At 36.3% G+C, this 21,537-nt stretch overlaps 1 protein-coding gene across 1 annotated transcript; it reads right to left on the minus strand.

Annotated features, from left to right (window-relative positions):
* Window positions 1-3,670: 3,670 nt before the first annotated feature.
* On the minus strand, window positions 3,671-20,721 carry GALR1 (galanin receptor 1). Its single transcript, XM_015813538.1, has 3 exons — window positions 20,005-20,721; window positions 8,938-9,003; window positions 3,671-3,988 (listed from the first exon to the last, which is right to left on the minus strand). The coding sequence occupies exons 1-3, from the start codon at window positions 20,719-20,721 to the stop codon at window positions 3,671-3,673; spliced, it is 1,101 nt and encodes a 366-aa protein (XP_015669024.1).
* Between the last annotated feature and the right edge of the window lie 816 nt (window positions 20,722-21,537).

Genomic DNA, 21,537 nt, shown 5'->3' on the forward strand with positions numbered 1-21,537 from the left:
TAAAAAGAACAATTAGAAATTTCAGCTTAAAACAATGTTCATCACATTTACTTATCATTCTTTTGCAGAAATAGATATGTACAGGGTAGGCAATTTTCACGCATCATAGTTATAAAGCTAGATGTTTGTGTGATGTAGAAGCACTAATTTCATTGGTGCAAATGAAATTATTGTTGTTATATGTAAACCCTGAATGTTGTTTGAGTCTCAATTTGAATTGCATCATCAGGCTATCTTACCTAAACCTAAACACTAATAATGTTGGGCCATGTAAGTAGCACATTACCAGAGAGTACCAGACTTATGAGATACACTGGGAAGTAAAAAAATAAAATAGAAAAAAAAATAAAGAATCTAGAAGGGTACCATGGTACATGGTGCACATTAGTCTGTATATAGTATTAAAGCACTTCTGTAGAGATAGTCCTCAATTTACAACAGGTCATTTAGTGACCGTTCAAAGTTACAACAGCACTGAAAAAATGACTTTTTCACACTTATGATCATTGCAGCATCCCCATGGTCACATGATCAAAATTCAGAAGCTTGACAACTGACTTACAACTATTTCAGTGTCCCAGGGTCATATGAATACTTTTTGAAACCTTCTAACAAGCAAAGTCAATATGGAAGCCACGTTCATTTAACAACCATGTTACTAACTTAACAACTGCAGTGATTCTCTTAACAATTGTGATAAGAAACGTCATAAAATGGGGCAAAGCTCACTTAAAAATGTCTCAGTTAGCAACAGTTGAGCCAAATTTTGGGCTCAATTGTTGTCGTAGGTCAAGAACTATCTGTACTGTTGTGTTACATGTATACTTGCATCTGTATGTAAAGGAAGTCTCAGCCTTGACAAAGACATTTTATATCAATGGTAGAGCAGAACTTCTGCTTTTGTAGAAATATATACATGGGCCAAGAAATTTTAGACCAGTAAGATGATGCAGAAAGATGCGCCTTTACAAAGCTTTGTACATGGCTACCCAGTGACTAAGTACCTTAAAAACTCATAAAAATGCCTGAGGCATTAAAATTAAATGCAATATTAAGGCACACATGCAGTATCAAGCAGTGTTTATGTTTTGTGTTATACAGTCAGGTACAGAAATACATATGCATTTTTTAAATGGGAAAACAAACACCAGAAATTAAACAAGTAATGCAATCTGTTTAAAGTCATTGCTTTGTGATCTTTTCTGCACAGCTCTGAATTAAATTCAGTCTTGGCAGCATTCATTTCTTCTCATTTACTTGTTACATGTTAGTGATGCTTCTTTCTTCAGGTTATGAGATGCACAGCCATGAAAAATATTGTTTTGTAAGTATCCAAAAGAGAGTAATGTTCATAAACATGCATTTTCTTCTGCCTGAATTATTTGAATCACTGAATCATTCAAGATGGAAAATAATTTTACTTTAAGAGAAAATAATTTTACTATAATGATATTTACTTAATATCATTATAATGATATTAAGAGCTCCTCTTAATTAATATCATTATAATTGGCATGTCTATTTATATATTTATTTTAGCAAAACTTTTATGCACCTGACTATGATCTCCCTCTAAAAAAAAGCCCATTTTCTTAATGCTTCCATAAGACAGCATCAACAACCTGCTCCGAAGGTGTTTGTTGAGACATTCTCATGATCAAATTCAAGCATACATGGAATGTTAAGCTGATGCAATATCAAGCATTAGAGAAAAACAGTACAGGACACAGATTTCAAAAGATTAAAGTAAGTGTCTTCTTCTGCTCCCATTTATTGGATATTAATGGTTAATTGGGTATAATAATGAAGTAACCTTGAGTAACTAACACTTTCACAGAATCCTTGAGCAAAATGGGATATGATCAATCTGAAGAGAAACAAGAGAATGGGATATATTGAAGAAAATATCTGCTACGTCACTTTTTTCTTGTTTTAAAAAAGTGTCTAGCATACCAAAGATGCTTTACCTCACCCTACATTCTAGCACAGCTAGTCATTGTGCTTAACAGCTTTTCCTGACAAGCTTCCTTCCAGATCACATGGATATATCAGTGAGATAAATACCTAAATATGTCTGCAAGACATATCCATCTGATATACAATCAGTTTGGTCTAGAAACTGGGATATCTTAAGTTCTAGTCCCACTTTAGACATGAAAGTTGGCTGGGTGACCTTGGTCTAGTAGTCACTCTATGTTTGCATAGCCAGTTCACTGCTCCCAGCTCCAAACATGCTTGGGGCTGCAAGCACCACAGCATTCTTTTCAATGTGTATTCCCCACTGGGTGGCTGCTTACTCTCTTGTGATCTCTTCCTCTTCAGTCTTTCCATTCCACAATGGAAGACTGCTACTGCAGGATGCTGCAAAAGTCATAAATGCAGGCATTGGTTTTAAAGTTATTTTTAAGCATTGTTATAACTTCAAACAGTCATTGAATGAGGCATTCATTAAGTGAGGATTACCTGTATTTTTAGTTCTGCATCTTTTCTTTCTAACGCTGCCTGTTATGATCTCATCCTTGTTACAGCTGGGGTTCCAGCATCTGACCTGTAATTATTATTATTCTACAAACTTTGGAGCATTTTGACTTTTTGTTTCAGAATGATCAGAGCCAAGGAACTCATCAAAATGGAGAAATAGCATTTTGTAATATGCCACAATGTACCGTGTACTTACTCCCTCATTCAACATGTCAGATCTATAGAACAGATTTGAAGTCTAGCCTTCTTAAAAGTCAAACATATATATTTTTTAATGCTTGATAGGATGAATTCTCCAATATAATTGTCCTTTTCATTCGGTTCATCACAGAATGTACAGGAATGTATCCTGTGCCTTTGTCAAACACCACTTAGAAGTAGTAGTAACTGATAGGTTTGAATGAAAGCAGCTATATATCAGCTCATTACTTATTCTAGTCCTCCTCTAGAAATGCATATGAAGCATGATTGCTTGATCACCTTCTTTGCAATTATAGTAAATAACCAAATTCACTGCCCATAATTTGTATTTCTGGCGTTGTACAGTTTATGTAAATATCAAGTACCAGAAAAAAAATAGTTTGAAATCAACTCTAATCATAAACCAGGCAGATAAATAGTTAGCATGGATCCAAGTTACAGAATTGTTTAAATAAATAAGCAAAGTGTCTGCTATGCATAAAATTATTGACGGAAGCAGAATATAAATTAATACTATTAGTTTTGAATTACTTTCCTCAAAAATCTAAAAATGCATCTATACAAACTAATTTTATGCAAGAGTTACTCTACAGAAAGTTTTCAACTTACAACTTACAAATGGCTTAAGCGATTTACATTAATAAACTTGTATAAGAAAAAAAACCCAATATTTTAAGCATAACACAAATGCATTAGAGCAAGAGGAATTATATATTAATCTTATTCAATTAATTGTTTTAATTTTTAAAAACAATTCTTATTCAAACTTCTTTCAGTAAGAAGGCATTAAAGTATTTTATCTATGAATCAGATTTTCTTACTCCTTTCAGCAACAAAATAAACTGAACTTCAATTAGTTGGGTACTAATGACCCATACAAAATTGAAATATTTGCTCAGTTTGGGAATTGCATTTTTTTTAAATCAAAGCAGCTAGAGCAAGTCCATTCCTATGAAACAGCAGCAGAACAGCCAACCACATTCATTCTTCAAACATGTGTAGAATTAGTAGTTGGAGGCGTGTCAATATTACTCTTATTATCTTTAACTTCATTCAGAGGCGAATTGTGACCAATCTGACACTCAAACACTTGCTTATAGGCCTTCCTAAAATTCTCAGAAAGGAATGCATATATAATAGGATTCACTGAAGAATTACTGTAAGCCAGGCAATGTGCTGTTATTCTGAAGAAAAATGAAGCTTGAGTTAGGGGGAAGTCTCCAAATTCAGCCCAGAGGTGGACGACATGATGTGGTAGCCAAGATATCCCAAAAACCACCACAACCACAAGGACAGTTTGAGCAGTCTAAGAGAGAAAGAGAGAGAGAGAAAAACAATAAATAATGTGAAAAGGCTGTCACACGATTACTAATAATTACTAATGCATCATAAAAGCAATGAAAATAGAAAGGATATGTCTAAGCAAATCCTCCAGTAACTTGAGAGGTTTAATAAGAGCAAGGTATTACTTTATGATAAAAATCCTAAAAACACTTAAGTTGAAGTAAGAGCCATTCAATTCTGAGTTATAGCCTTAGGAGTGCTTTGTAAATTATCCATTGGCGTGCTGAAATTTCTATATTAACCTTGTCCAAACATTTAAAACTCAAAGCCCCCTTCAGACTCCCGGATCTTAACTAACCATGAAGAGATTTCAGACCAAGATATGATAATCACTGGTCCAGAAAATTTTATGTCAGATGCATATGCGGATAACCAGTTAACCAATTTTCCATAGGTTATCTGAATTCACAGTTGATATCATTATAAAAAATATAAATATAAAAAATATAATTTATCTTCATCTAAAAAGCTCTGATTGTCACAACTTTAACTAAGGAGGTTTTTTATAAAAAAAAATCAACCAACCTGTGTTGTATCATCTGTTGATAATAGTGAACCATAATTCTTTCTGTCTATAAACCTAGCTGAAACGAAAGATATTTCTTTACATTTAATTTATAGGTATCTTTCCTTTGTCCTTTTTAAAAACTCTGAGGTGTATATGTTATAACTGATGACAGTTTAAAATAATGAGAAAGGAGCCCTTTGAAAATAGTAATTGTATATAATAAACTGAAAATCTCTTGCAAAAACCGTATTATGTTACAGCAGAAGCCATTATACTGTTATTGATATGGTTTGCAACCGGGGAGATTCTACACTATTGTTATTGTTTACTTATTGTAATTTTATAAAATTTTATAAAAAGCAAAACCTGTGAAGAGTAATTCTCCCAAACAACAAATACATTTTAAAACCATTTATGTTTACACATCAAACCCAGGCTGTAAAACCTATTTGTATCAAACTCCTCCCCCCCCCCCCCAATCTTATAAGGACTCTAACATTTTAGATATCATCCAAGATTTCAGCCATTTGTATTATTCTAGTTTGAATTTACCATTGGTGTTATCATGGGTTAATTTTCAGCAAGGAGACTTATATTGTACACAATATGTCTGTGAGTAAGTCCTAAATAATTAAGCATGACTTATCTCTGAATAGTACATTAATGTCCCTATCCACTCAGTGTGTTTGTTTGTTTTAATTTATATACTGCCCATCTCCCAAATGATTCTGAGAAACTTATAATTAAAAACCCATATATAGGTTTCTATATAGAAATCTAGTAATCTAGAAGACAGAGGTGATGGTAAATGTAGCGGCACCAAGTGACAGCAACATCAGGAAGAAGGCGTATGAGAAGCTGGAGAAGTACCAGGGCCTGAAAAAGGAATTGGAGAGGATGTGGAAAGTAAAGACCAAGGTATTCCCAGTGGTGGTAGGAGCACTCAGGACTGGGACTCCTAAACTTAGAGAGAGACTTCAACAGATCCCAAGAACAGCACCAGAGCTCTCTGTCCAAAAGAGTACAGTGCTCAGAACAGCTAAGATACTGTGCAGAACCCTCCAGCCTCCTGGTTTCTGATGCAGGACCCAAGATTGAGGAAGGCGCATATCACCCCCAAGAGTGATACAACAGCAACAGTCCCTCTATGCCAGTGACGGCGAACCTTTTAGAGACCGAGTGCCCAAACTGCAACCCAAAACCCACTTATGCATTGTTGAGTGCCGGATGGGTGTGGCCCATTGGGTGGGTGTGGCCCATTGGGTGGGCGTGGCCACGATGGTAACGGCAGACTGGGTGGGACTAAAAAGTTCAATCAATCAATTCCAACTTTGCAAGATCTTTTTTTTCCTGTGAGAAGTTGAAATTGACTTATTGATTGAACCTTTTTTTTTTTGCACACGGCAGCGGAGGCCTAAAGCGAAAAGGTTTTATAAAACCCAGCTGAAAGCCTAGGACTGGGGCGACGGCGCGCGTGCCCACAGAGAGGGCTCTGCGTGCCGCCTCTGGCACCTGTGCCATAGGTTCGCCACCACTGCTCTATGCCCTAGAGCAGGGGTCTTCAAACTTGGCTGCTTTAAGACTTGTGGACTTCAATTCCCAGAACTCCTCAGCCAGCCATGCTGGGAATTGAAGTCCACAAGTCTTAAAGCGGCCAAGTTTGGAAACCCCTGCCCTAGAGCATAACTCTCAGCCAGAGTTTCATACTCAGTTATCTGTAAGGCAGAGATTCTGAAAGCCAGTAACGAATTGCAGAGAACCACCATCACTTCCTATCCTCTGAAGTCATGGCTAGTGCCAAACCCAAAACCCAGGTGGCACAAGGCCAAGAGGTCCATCCAAGTTTCATTGAAACAAGCCAGGTTGGCCATTTCATCCACTATCAAATTGTTCCTAAGGGCAACTTTATTATAGATCAATCTGGTGTTCACAGCAATAGCCAGAACCCAGGGCCAATAACGATCCTGCGACCTGGATGTTTATCTTGAATATTTTCCTAAAAGCAAGCTGGATAATGTGGCAGAAATAGAATTTATCTCAAAGCTACTTTCATAATGATCAGTGCTGATAAACTTCTTCAAATCCTTTTTAGTGTTTTTTTTTTATTATTATTATTATTATCAACAAGAATAAGAACAACAATAATAATAATAATAATAATAATAATAGTAATAATAATAATAAAGTTTTTAAGAAGAGACTGGACAGCCATTTGTCTAAAATGCTATAGGGTTTCCTGCCTGAGCAGGGGGTTGGACTAGAAGACCTCCAAGGTCCCTTCCAACTCTATTATTGTTGTTGTTGTTGTTGTTGTTAATGTTGGAAGAGACCTTGGAGGTCATCTAGTCCAACGCCCTGTTCAGGCAGGAAACCCTATACCCAGTGGTGGGATTCAGCCACTTCGCACCAGTTCGGCAGAACCGGTAGCTAGTTTTTTGTTGCCCAGGCCCAGAATGGACTTCCGGAAGCAGCATCCACACAGAGAACCAGTTGTTCACATATTTGAATCCCACCACTGCCTATACCATTTCAGACAAATAGCTGTCCAGTCTTTTCTTAAAAGCTTCCAGTGGTGTAGCAACCACAACTTCTGATGGCAAGCTGTTCCACTGATTAATTGTTCAACTGTCAAGAAATTTCTTCTTATTTTTGGTTGTTTTCTCTCCTTGATTAGTTTCCATCCATTGCTTCTTGTCCTGCCTTCCGGTGCTTTGGAGAATAGCTTGACTCCCTCATCTTTGTGGCAGCCCCTGAGATATTGGAACACTGTTATAATGTCACCTGTCCTTTTCTTCATTAGACTAGACATTCCCAATTCCAGCAACCATTCCTTATATGTTTTTTGTCTGCAAGTATTCAACAAATAAAAAAACATTATGACATAAAGGGGAAAAAATAAAAATGTTTTAAGAAGAATTTAAGATCTTTTTTTCTTATGGGGAGAGCTTTTTTAAAGTGTTGTGCCTTTATTACATCATGTTGTTTTTAGACTGCTGTATAGGGCTCATAAGCAAGGACATAACTTCTGTTTTTAAGTAAGGCAGAAAATAAATATAATTCTTGGAAATGTTATTTGATTGCATGGTTGATGATTGGCACTGATCTGCTAAATAAAGTCACAGGTGTATCTGCTGAGGAGAGAGGTCTGAAAATCATGTTATATTTCTGGTTTATCTTGGAAAATGTCAACACCTACTGGAAATTTTTAAAATTAAAAAAGACATTATTTGTTTACAAGAGATTCATATAATAAGAATGATGTGAAATATTTCATTTATAAAATCCTTGAATGAAGAATCCTTGAATGAAAAAGAGAAAATGAATTGTTTTTTTTATATTAACCTTCAACTAAAACTAAACTACAACTTGTATTGACTAATGAACACAGCAGATTTGTTGGGGTAGACCAGGGGTAGGCAACTCACTCAGGAATTCTGGGAGTTGAAGTCCACGAGCCATAAAAGAGCCAAGGTTGCCTACCCCTGGGGTAGACATTAATTTACATGGGGTTAAAACTAAACTGTTTGGACTCTATTCCCCAAATGAGGTGAAAGCCATCTCTTAAAAACAAGGTATGGAGAGATTATTAGACTTTTCTTATGAAAGGTGGTGTTGATGACATACAGGTAGTCCTTGACTTAACGACCAAAATTAAGCCCAAAAGCTCTGTTGCTAAATGAGATGTTTGTTAAGTGAAATTTGCCCCATTTTATGATCTTTTTTGCAACAGTTGTTAAATGAATCACTGCAGTTATTAAATTAGTACCACAGTTGTTAAAGTGAACCTAGCTTCCCCATTGACTTTGCTTATCGGAAGGTCACAAAAGGTGATCACATGACCCCGGGACACTGCAACTGTCATAAATACGAACTAATTGCCAAGGATCTGAATTCTGATCACATGACCATCAGGATGTTGTGATGGTTGTAAGTGTGAAAAACGGTCATAAGTCATTTTTTCAACACCATTGTAACTTCAAACAGTCACTAAATGAAATGTTGTAAGTCAAGGACTATCTGTATTGAAATGGAGTGATCTCCCTACAACTGGACAGGATTTCTGAGAAAAATATTGAAATTACAAGGTAAATTAACAAGTTGTTTTTAATTTGATGGACTATTTAGGGTTAGTTAATATATGGAGGCAGAAAAAATGGCATTTCAAGACAGTATATTTATTTTTCAAGAATTTTCCCCAGAAAGCAATAAAGCTTAATATCTGTTACCTATTACCTCACTCTGCTGCTCTAATTTTGATTGCTATCATTTTCCCACCTTCTTTTCTTTGTTTTATCATAGTATGACAAAGGGAAATCAAACATGCAAATTACTTTGTAACATACTAATTGGCTTAATAAATATGCTGCTCTGATATAGATTGTTTTATAAGAAAAGCTGTTTACCTTCTTCTTGGATGCTTCTGACTTCTTTGAAATGTTCCTCAGCTTCTTATGCAGATGATTGAGGACCTGAAAAATATAAATACCTTTCATATAATTAGTTTATTTGCACTATTTGGCATTTTCTTTCAAATATATACTAATCAATTTTTCTCAGCAAAAATATCTAATACATCCCACAACTGTAATCTCTAACTTGCTAACTATATTAATTCTCCTCAAACATAGAAAAATAATATTTGAAGCACGGTTTGCTAAAATCTATTGGGGGAAAAATGGAACTCTTGTTCCAAATCATTTTTGTATAAATTATAATCAAATCAGTAAATAAATCATGTTTTCATTTGGTTCATCCCACAACATTCACACTATATAATGACAACACCTTAACATGATTGCTATTCACCTGTTGCCACATTCGCATTCATTAAGAGCATACTGTATATGCACAACATACTTGTCCTGTGTGCCTATCAAATCTGATCCTAAGCCAGTTTTAAAAAATCCTGTTCAAATTGGCATCAGTTTATAAATGTTCACCTCATACTTCAGGCTATCATTTCATCCCATTGTTTCTATATCCACCTACTTGTATTTTCCAATTATGATTACTAACCCCTTTTATTTCTATGGGTAGATCCTCCTGGAGATCAGTATTTTTATGTCTGCAGGCACACATACAAACTTATACATACACACATATATAAATGATTGACACAGGTATAGATAACACTCACATACACAAAGTTAAATTAAATTTATGTATGCAAAATTATCAAAATCCACATAGATGCAACCATGACAAAGTTGTTGTTTTTTTAAAACAAATCTTCCCTACCTCTACATCTCTTCAAAAGGCTGTTTTGCTTCTATTATACTTGTAGAATAGAATAGTCAGTAAAACTCTTTTTTATATCATGCCAGCAAATTTTGTTAATTAAAAATCCATCAAGAAAATGATTTTTTAAATTATTATTATTTGTCATTCTTCCTTTGCTTTATCTAATAAGTGTGATTCCATTGTTTCACTGATTTTCTAATTACCTGAGATAAAACAGTTTCACTAAGCTTCCAGACAAGCCTATAGGGTCCTTGGGATTTTGAGAAGCTGAGATTGAAGGCTTTCTTTCAGATAACTAGAAATTGTTGCTGTGGTGGAACTGTATTTATTAGGGAAAAAAGGAAGAGACTCAGAAATTATTATTAGTATAATTGTTAGCACAGTCAGATGTTTAGATCCATGCTGGCTAGGGAATTCTGGGAGTTGAAGTCCACAAGTCTTAAAGTTGCAAAGTTTGGAGAGCCCTGGTTTAGACTGTATTTGATATTTTTATCCACCTTTCGATCCGTTCCCAAGGACTTGCGATAGGCAAATGTTATTCAATGGTTTTGAAGGTATCGTCATGGGATGTACTTAAAACTACTTTTTGCAATTGACTGATGGGTGATCATCTGCAGAGTAGCCATTGAACTACTGTACTATGGCTAGACTGAAGCAAACGGAAAACACTCTAACCTAGCTAGAAGCACTTGAGAAACATAGAGGGGAAAGTGTACTTCTAAAACAGATTAGAGAAATAGATGTGAGTGTTGCTTTCAACAAGGTGGTACATCCCATGCTCCGTTCAGCAGCCTTTCTAACTGCCAAGTTGAGGCTCATAAGAACTGTAGTTCAAAAATTTGGATGGTACTAAATTAGTGAAGTCTATTATGTTAAATAATAATACAACAGAATGCCCAAATGAGCAAATTATTATGTATTATGCATAAAAAGAATAAAGTTTTAACTTTCCTTCTCAAAGAAGCTGCACTGTCTACAGGTTTTGTACTTGGTGCAAAAATAAAATATGCAGGTAATTTTGCCTCCACTCAGAATGCTTTTAAAGGCTTTAATATTAGAAAATGTAAGAAAGGAGAAATTTGAAAATGTGATAAGCATTAGGATTAATGCATCTTTCACAAGTCACTATAATATAAAAATAGATACAGAAAGGCTGGTTTCATCATAAGTATAAGATTATGGACCTGGGTATCTCCGAGACCGCCTTCTGCCGCAGATTACCTCCCATCGACCGGTACGCTCCCACAGAGCGGGCCTCCTCAGGGTGCCGTCGGCCAAACAGTGTCGGCTGGCGACCCGCAGGGGGAGGGCCTTCTCTGTGGGAGCCCCCACCCTGTGGAATGAACTTCCCCCAGAGATCCGGATTATTCCGGATCTCCCCTCCTTCCGCCGTGCCCTCAAGACATGGCTTTTCCATCAAGCGGGATTGGCCTAGGGGGGGGATTGTATAGGGATTTTAATAGGGATTTTATAACTTTTCTAAAAATAACAGGCTTATTTAATATATATTTTAATTGTTTTTAGATATTTATTGTATAGTTCCGTTTTTATTGCCTGTAAGCCGCCCTGAGTCCTTCGGGAGAAGGGCGGGATATAAATTAAAGTAATAATAATAATAATAATAATAATTATGTATATGCTATTCAAAATTTATTTAAACTATTTTATTGTATATGGAGATGCAGTGTTCATACTTTTATTTGAGGATAATGAATAGTACAAATATTTTACAGCAACTTTACTATGGTTAGTAAGAAAAACTAGATAGTTCTGACTCATTTGCCACTTTAATAATTTTAAAACTGAAAAAGATTTGTGTTTATACAAACAATTTAAGGCTATCTAATAAACATTTTAGTTCAGTATAAAAGTGAAGCATTATATGTCCGTTCAGATCCCTTACCTTTCTTATAAAATAAAATCAGAGAGATATATTTCCTTCTTTCCCAAGTTTTTTTTTAATCTTCAGCCCCAAGCCTACATCTCACATCTATAAGCTTACCATATCAGAAATATGTGTCAGTTGGCTATAGTTACTTAGAAATAAGGAAAAGATAATTTACTGAGGTTATTGGCAGTGAGGGAGAGGTGCATAAAGCTATGCAAAAATAGTCTACATTATTTTTATTCACTTGAAATAGAAACAAATCCTTGTATTAGAAATAAATACAGTTATATGTTATGATCATCTGTTGCGTGTTATAGATTATTATAGATACTGTATGTACAAGAGCATAGAAGTATAATTTGAAGAATATGTGCACTGAATCCTATAGAATTTAATTCAAGTAGACTATGCTGTTAGAGAATCCGGGGGGGAAATTGATTTTTTTTTCAGTTGACAAAAGAATGGATAATACATAAAATTAAGAAATCATACACAGGTGTAATTCTCAAATATTTAGTAGGATCACATTAATTTTCCATATTTTCCACACTTCACCTTCACCATAACCATTATTTTTTTTATTTACAAATTTCCATGTTGTAGAGAAAAATCCCTCTTATAGATCTTTTTTCTATAAATGTATGATAGATGTCTGTATATATATATATATTACATATTTAGACTTTTATCCTTTCCTGAGAGCAGAGTTAACATATTCTTTTGTTGACTTTGTTTTTTTTTTAAAATAAAATAAAATAGCCAGAGATAACTTAAATATGTCTCATTGTAGGACATCGCAAACCAATCTAACAAAATATTTCAATATTTGCTTCCTTCCTACTCTTTGAATTTAGGAAAACTTGATGATCATTTTCATATACAGGAGTGGATCAAAACAGATTTCATTAAAAGACAGTTTTCTATTAGAAGGAACTTATCTTTAATAGAGAAATTTATTCCACTTATAAAAGTGCTGCTTGAGATTTAACTCAATGTTCTTTAATGTAATAAAACTTTATTACTGGAATGTTAAGGATGAAAAATATATAGAGTAGGCAAAAGAAAAGTTGGCATTTTTGTCAGGAAGCAAAAATATGTTTCTTGGTAATAAGATTAAAAAAGTACTCCAGGCCATTAATAATATTTTACAATTATTTTAAATTACTGTTTTTTAAATCTGTAAAGTCAGCAAGTTTTTTTAAAAAAATAAAAGGATCATTATTCAAAATTATTCTTGTTGTGATTTATATATTGTGCAATTTCTTACCACTTCATTACTTCCATAGTCTATATTATACTGGGCATAGTAGCTTCTGTTCATGGATAGAGTATAGTGAGATCTCAGCCATTCTAACAGTTTCCAGCACAAAATGTGGTACAATACCATAACATTTCCAAGGAAAACAGTCTAAATTTCCCTATCTATAGCCAAATTATACTTTTTGTTCATATACAAAGCTCTTTGGATCCAGTTCTCTGCTCATTTTGATTATTGAACTAATCCTCCTCTATCATTTCAGCATTCAGACTAAGAACTGCTTTTAAAAACTATTTTTTCTGGAACTTAAATTGTTTGTTGAGGTTATGAATCAACGAATGAATAGGAGATAATTGTATAATGCTGTTTTCAGAGTCAAGAATAAATAGAAATACATATAAAACCTTTTTATCTCTGGAAAAATGTAAGATAATAAATTGTATATAAATTGCCTAATTGGTATTTAAATACTATAGTAAATTTATCATAATCATATCAGAATAATTATGGAGAGTCTCAGTCATCCAGGTCATAGTTGTCCCATAGATGCTTTTTTCATAAGGCAACTGGACTTTCTTGTTTTTCTTTGAAGACATTTTGCTTCTCATCCAAGAAGCTGCTTCAGCTCTGACTGGATAGTGGGCAATGGAAGAACTATCTGCAAGGAGTATAAATCCTTCCATTCCCCACCATCCAGTCAGAGCTGAAGAAGCTTCTTGGATGAGAAGCGAAACATCTTCAAAGAAAAACAAGAAAGTCCACTTTCTTCATGAAAAAAGCAACTTTGGGACATATCTGAATAGTATTGTCTAAACTGTCTAAAATAAAGCATTCTTACAAGTGATGTCAGTGCTTTTAACACTGCTAACAGAAGCCTAAAGTAATTTATCACTGCTTGCCCAGTAAAATAAGAAAAAAAGATTGTTTCAGAGAATGGAGAGAATTGGTGATTGAAGCAAATTCAGCTATTTTCCAGTTGAGAGAAATTCACCTCAATGTAAAAAGGCTTTCAACATTTGTGACTGATTCCTAAATTACCAGTTTTACCATCCACCTTTATTTATTAGTTAGCACTAGAAACAGACCTCTTTGCAAAGTTACTAAAATGCTATTTCACTGGGATACCCTACAACACTAGGATATCTACTAGAAAGAAAGATTTACATAAAAATGTCCTGTTAATGCCAACTAAATTTGGAGAAAGGGTGGTTAAACAAACTCAAAAGAAAACAATGTAAATAAAATGGAAAAAGAACAGTACTTCTACTTTCTCCATGTTTCCAGTGTTGTTATTAGTTAGGGCCAAGGGCAGTGGTGGGATTCAGCCAGTTCACACCACTTTGGCAGAACCAGTAGCTAATTTTTTGTTGCCCAGGCCCAGAATGGACTTCCAGAAGCGGCATCCACACAGAGAACCGATTGTTCACATATTTGAATCCCACCACTGACCAAGGTGTTATAAACTTCTCTTTGAAAAGAGATAGTATCACTTGCTTTGAAAGAGGCATTATTAATGTGCTTTTCTTGAAGACATTGAGCCTGGAACCAGAAGCATAGAGCTAGTTTGGTGCTGGCTTAGAAACTAGGAGACTGTAAGTTCTAGTCCCCTCTTACATCCCAAAAGCAGGCTGGGACTTTAGACCAGTGACTATCTCTCAGTTCAATCCACTCACATGATTGTTGTTGTTGTGAGGAAAAATCGGACAACAAAGGAGGATTATGTATATTCACTGCCTTGATTTACCTATAAAGTAATAAAGGCAGGATAAACATCTAGTAAATAAAATAAACTACGAGCTAGTTGCTAAAACTATTTTAGGCCAAAACAGTGGAGTGCAGGGTGCTCACCAACTCAAGTCATCTCTTGAGCTCCTGAAGGAAAGACACTACATAAATCTAGCAAATAAATAAAATTGGCTACTTGTTCATTTTAGAATTTGTATAGGCCTGTTGGAAAATGTTGCACAGGATTAAACAGAGTATCTTCTGATGAACTATAATTAAGTAACAATGCATGGACTGGCCCAATATATTGCATTATATTTATTAGTGTGATTGAAAAGAATTTAAAATTATGAGGTGCTCTCAGTTATATCATATCTTATTCTGAGACAGTGGATTCTGTGTAAGCCAAAAGATAGATAATTCCACTAATATATCACTAAATATTAGTAGAAAGTGATGTTTTACTTCCTTCAAGGTTAAATAACCTGCACAGGGCCTAGTGGGAAGATGGTAGTAACATGTAAGCCTACCACAACTTCTTTCAGTCACACTATCACTTCAAATAGAAGAGAATATATATATACCTCAATGTTGAACTGTGGAGTCCTTGGTGCTTTCTGAGTTTTGTTATTTGCTTGCAGACATTTCATTTCCCAGATAGGTAACATCATCAATGCTAGTGAGTGTGGGGCTTGCTCCTCATTTATAGACAGTAGCTTGGCCTGCCAGTGTTGGCAGAGGTAATTAGAGATTAGAGTATTGTTTTCTGATAATTTGCCTGGTATTAATCCTTGCTTATTTGAGTGTTGGATGATAGAGTGTTCTAATCTTTTTGTTACCTTCTTAGGTTTTTTATCTTTTGTATATTCAAAAATAGCTCTATTACTATTATCCTTCTCATCTTTCTATTATACTACTCCTATATAACTTTGTTGGTTGTACCTTATGAATTATGATTGCATCTTATGATTTATCACTTTGTTGCTTGTATGTACACTGAGAGCTTATGCACTGGAGACAAATTCCTTGTGTCTAATAACACTTGGCCAAATTCTATTCTGTTCTGTTCTGTATAAATATTGTTTATCTCTATCTCATGCAGGTAAACCACTTTTACTACAATTATAACTAATTTCTGTGGAATTAGTTTCAATCCTCTATATATGAAAAGACCCAAGATAAGCATATATTATAATCCCAGTTTAAAAATAGAGATTACATCAGGTTTGGGAAGGCAGTGAATAACCCATTCCTCTCATAATGTAATTTCTTTGGGTCAACTTAGTGCTGCAGAAATTGGATTTAAAACTTTTGTCAAATGGACAAATGAGTTTGATTTAGCTCTGGGCTACATATTCAGTTTAAGCACATGTTTATTTTACTTGGTTTAGACACAAATGTTACTCTACCTCCATAGTAGAGAGATATTCTGGAGAAATTATGTTTATTTCTTAAGCCATTCTTTCTGGGGAAACTGAAGAAATTAATATTAGCTATTCATTTTATAACAAGCTTATCGAAAGAAGTAGAAAATCAATGCACAACATGAAATTAGTTTCCTATGACTTGAAAATGAGCTTAATACAGTTTCTTTCATATATCCTGGACACTTCAGAGGTTATTTAATAGGGTTGGTGGTAATCACTCTGCTGTTAGAAATGTTATTCTGAAATTGGAATAGTAACCTATGTGATTTGGTCATTTCCTACTATTGTTGCATTGAGGGCTAAGATTAGTTGGATTATTGGTTTTTGATTCTGGATCAACTGCTTTGCATTAAGACTGCATATCTTCTTGGCTATAACCACAGTATATACAATTTATCAACATAATCTACAATTGCAAATTTTCAGGCCGAGGATTGGATAAAACCATTATTATAGAAATCTGAAAATATAGCTTTGTACCTAGTTGGCAGCATTGATGTTAAGATCTGAATTTCTTTCTTTTTTTTTAAAGGGAGAAATGAATGACTTTCAAACAATGTGATTGGTGACTGAAGTTCTGTTTATAACAATTTCCTAGGTCATCTCCTCCTTTTTCCTTTCTTTTTTCTTTTTCCTCAATAGCTAAGCTTATTCATTTTACGGCTTGTTAATCATTTAATGTTGTTCTACGCATTTCTACTCTCATTACTTTTCATGATAAATCTACTATTACACTAATAAAATTTAAATATAGTTATATCCCGTACTTTGATCCTACCTGTTCATCTTTTGATACCTTACTGGTCACTCGAGTGCAATAATTAAGATATAAGGTAAGTTTCAACAGAAGAGGCTGACATTCAGTTCTCTCTTCTAATGACACTGTCTGTGATGGACTGGAAGAAAACACTTAGATATGGCAACCAAACAAAATCATAAGTCATCATCTTTAGAAGTAATTAAGGGTAAGTGGAGAAATTCTGCTACTACATTTCCATTCCTCACCAGCATCCATTTTATGCTTAAAGTTAGAAGTTAAAAGTTAAAAATATCCCACATTTATCTATAAAAAGACATAAATATATGAAGTAATTTCTTATGAGATATTTCATGGGTTGAGAGGAATAGAACCAATAATTACTAAGTATATAGTTCCTTTTGCTTCTGGGGAATAGCAAAAATAAAAAAATCTTTTACGCACATTTATATCTGGTTCTTTTCCCAGATTTTTAAAAATGATGTTATTTTAATGACGTTTTCAAAAATTAGTAACAATTCCAGATGTTATGATGGAGAAAACAGAAGTCAGCATGGATGTTTCCCCGCCCCACACACACACACACACACCTTCAACTACTTCACAAATAACAACATCAAATCATGGATACTGAAGCAAAACTTTTGTGGCCAAACAACATGTGCATAATTGTAGAATTGCGTAATTGTAACTATGGAATTCAAGGATATCTTGTGCTAGCAAGTAAAAGGAGAATAGGCAAAACAAGCTGTATTGCTGGAGCATTACATTCAATGATATTGCAAGTAGTATTAGTGTTATCTAAAAATAGACAGCTGTTGCGTTGATCTTTCACAAGACTTCTCATTTGCTGAGAAGAAAGCTAGAAATTGGTTTTAATAGAAGATCTTAAAGGGAAATATCTAACATTCAAATCATTTTCTCCTATCATTGATATCCTTAGCATTTATACATATAGTAAAGTTGGAAATTGTAGCCAAATACTGTCAAGAGGCTGTACTGGTTACAAATTGAGTCAGCAGGTGTGGGCTTTTGCTTTGCTAATCAGATAATCCTTTAATTCTAGCATGTAAAGGTATCCAATACTAAAAAATATATGTAGCTCCGGGTTGGAACCGTTGAGTTCTTGGTGTTCTCAAAGCTTGGTTATTTTCCAGCCAAGCTTAGAGAATATCAAGAACCCAATACGTAAAGGTATGTGCATGGAATTTCCACTCAGATGTTACATACTGGATACCAACAGTTTCACCTCACTGGCCATTACTTAAATAGAGATATGTCTCCAGAAGCAGGATATAATTCCATTCAAGCATTCCCCATACATGTATCTTGAAGAGAATCCAGGCAAGATCCCAGCATGATACCATTAGCCAGACTTTCTACTAACCACTCACAAGGCAGGCAGCTACATAAGGAAAGCTTTGAGACTTCTATGTTAAATGTTACTTACTGCTTACTTACTGCTATATAAGACTGTAGATAGATCAGCAGAAGAGTTCTATTGCTTCATTCTCCATTAAAAAGATGTGCATGGGCATATTCCCTTCCCTTCTCTCCCCCCCCCCCCCAAAAAAAAGATTGTTCTGATATTTCTGGTTTTTAAAATGGAATGTTTCTCCTATTTTATTTTTAAAAAAAACTTTCCAGCTATCAAGATTGCCTGTTTAATGCAGATGGTAAATCAGGACAGGTGTGTGGTGTTCAACTTTTCTGTTTCATTAGAAAACGTGGAATTACAGAGATCCCAAGTGAAACTTCTTACAATTATTCTGAAATTAGCTGATTTTTCATTATGCAGTTGAAAGAAACTTTGTTCAAAGATAAATTATCTTCCCTGTATCATTCCAATTTTAGTGTATATGCTGCCGAAGCGAGCGCTTCAAAGATAAATTATCAATATTACGAGCTGTGATGATTTCAGGTAGGTGTTAGTTTATTTGCATGCCAGCAACAAGTACTAACTTCTAGAGAAAGAATTGTGTGAATTGTTCCATATTCAGCAGAACCAGATTCAAGATTCAGAGAAAGTGAATCATCAATCAGAATACAGTGATTAGATCCCTTAAGTTATCAGGATTTCTGTTAATTCTCTCTCTTTCAGCCAGATATACAAATGAGTTCATCAGTAGACTGTCTCCTATCCTGAACACTAAAATCAATTAGCAGATTTTTAAATGATAGTCATGATGCAGCATTAGGATAAGATAGACCAGCTGGCTTTCTTGATGTCACAATTCATACTTTACCAACATAACAGAAAATTTCCCTTGATAGTAATGCTGGTAGTTAATTCAAACCTCAGTCAATATTTCATTCATTTAGTCACGGCAATTCTGGGATATATTTCAAGAAATTTCTACTTTTTGTCAGCTCCTAGTAGGTGATTCAGAAAAACAGAGATTCATGACCAACTTAAAGGGAGGCGATCAAACAAACAAACAAACAAACCTGATTAACCTAACACAGGCAGAGGGGAGCAATGGAAAACATGCTCTGGGCTATGCTTCTTCCTTTGATGGGCAGCTATGATACTACAAAGTTTAATAACCTCTCTGATGCAAAAATTAACATTTAATTATTGAGTGTTACATTTATTTCTTTTTCAAACCTAATTCTAACAAATCCATTAGTTTTAATTTTTAAGGGAGAATCTGACATAAATTCATTTTTAATTTGAGGGATCAGAGTGCTACACAACTTGAAATCTGCTGCTCCAAATTGTCCTCAAAAATACTTCATCTATAACTTCCTTAAGCATCTATACATCTGAACTATTTATGTGCTCAACAGAATGTCCGCAAATGGAACTTTAACCCTTGTCATGTTTGTTCAATATATAGTTATATATGTATCCTGCATAAGTTTATGTGCTGGAACTGAAAAGCACTAAACAGTGTTGTTCAAACATTGAACAGCACCTTGAACAATCCTCTCTCAAACTATTCACACAAGTGTTTGTTGTTTGCTTTTAGCGTTATACGTACATCACAGGAAAGAAATAGCAAGAAGCACAATTAGAGGTAAGATACAAGTTGCGTATTTCCATATTATCACTGGATATAGACACTGGATAAACTACTGTCTATTTTTGCTGCACTGAGTTCCCATGATCCTGAGAGAGGCTATCTCATGCACTTGTTGGGCAGAACCTCTGTCCTTATCAGCCTCACTTACCTTAGCATAGCAAAAGGAGATGAGCAGCAGAGGTAGCAAATAGCCAAAGATGAAGGTACACAAGACATACACTTTCTTGTGCTGGAGATTGGGCCACACTTCCCAACAAAAAGTCTGGTTGAGGAATTTTTCATGGACAATGTGCTGATGGTGAGCCACAGGGGAAGCCATGGCAATAGAGAGAAGCCAGATGACCCCTACCCCCAAGAGCGCATTACGGGACACCCGCACGGATGAGGAGCGCCGGGAATGCACGATGGCCACATAGCGGTCCACAGACATAGCTGACAGGGTAAATATGCTGACCAGCATGGAGACAGTGAAGAAGTAGTGGATGAACTTGCAGATGAAGGTGCCCAGAGACCAGTTGGGCAACATGTACACGGTAGACTGGAAAGGAATGCAGAAGAGTAAGTAAGTCAAGTCAGCGATGCTCAAGTTGAGCACAAAAATGTTGGTGGTGCTGCGGGGTTTGCCCGGCTTGCTCCTGGCCAGCACCGTGATGACCAAAGAATTGCCCATCACTCCCAGGGTGAAAATGAGGCCGAAGGCAATCAAGGTGATAAAATTCTCGACGCCAATTTCAGAGAGGAAGCCGGCTTTCTCCTTCTCTGAGGACTGAGGGAGGGAGGACCGGGAGGCATTGAAGTCCAACCAGGGGGGCGAGCCCCAGCTCTGATTCCTGTGGCTGAAAGCGGCGGGGGCTTCTGCTGCCATGCTCCGCGCCGTCTGGGAAAGCAAACTCGGAAGGCGACGGGTCCCGCGTGGCTCCCACGAAAATCCTCTCGGAAAGATGCCCCGGCGAAGCTCTCCGCTCTCCCTCGCTAAACTCAGCGGGGAGAATCCAGAGGCTGAGCCCTCTTTCCTCGCCTCGCCCCCGCTCCGGGTCCCCCCCGCGCCTACTAGCAGCTCAGAGGAGGGAAGGGGAGACACGAGCCGGCGCTGCTTCTTGCTTGTCAAAGAAGCTCCACGCGCGCCCAAAGCTGTTGCTTTCCCACGACCGCGCTGTCCTTCGTTTCAGTCCGTCCCTGCCCTGCTGCTCCTTAGCAGTGGGGAACTTCCCACAGTTGAGCCTGAGCTGAGCGTGGAAAGACTTCTGTTTTTTTTTTTTTCTGGGACCCACTGCCAGCCCTTGGACGCCACCCGGGTCAGACTCCTGAGGTTCACAAAGCCCGACCGCTTTGGCTGCCTCCCTTTCCCCGCCTTCCTGGCCCCAGCAGCTGAACGCGGAGCTTAGCCGGGCACTCAGGCAGCGACTGTCCAGCAGCAGCCGGCGTGTGTTGGCTGGCGCCCTCGCTGCTTTTTCCTCCTCATTTCTCCCAATATCACGCTCCTCCCTCAGCTTGCTTGACGTAGGGTGAACTCTGGCAGCCAAATCAGGGGCCAGGTCGGCTTCCCACGTTTCCTGCACCCACGTTCAGTGAATAAAACCCGGGTCTCTACTATCTCCCCCCCACCCCGTCTCTCCAAGGAAACGCTGCCCTTTCCCCTGCCTGGAATCAGCCCATGCAAGAATCCGGTGGGATTGATGGG

Source organism: Protobothrops mucrosquamatus, unplaced genomic scaffold (assembly GCF_001527695.2).
Source record: "Protobothrops mucrosquamatus isolate PMUCROS unplaced genomic scaffold, P.Mucros_1.0 scaffold164, whole genome shotgun sequence".
Classification (NCBI taxonomy): Eukaryota; Metazoa; Chordata; class Lepidosauria; order Squamata; family Viperidae; genus Protobothrops; species Protobothrops mucrosquamatus.

Bases quoted from the DNA above. Each gene is read 5' to 3' on its own strand.
- GALR1 (XM_015813538.1), bottom strand. From the start codon at position 20,721: ATGGCAGCAGAAGCCCCCGCCGCTTTCAGCCACAGGAATCAGAGCTGG. The intron at 9,004-20,004 runs GTAAGTGAGGCT...TATATTTTTCAG, and splicing joins TCTCCTTTTGCTATGCTAAG to GTCCTCAATCATCTGCATAA. The intron at 3,989-8,937 runs GTAAACAGCTTT...TTTCTCTCTTAG, and splicing joins CAGAAGCATCCAAGAAGAAG to ACTGCTCAAACTGTCCTTGT.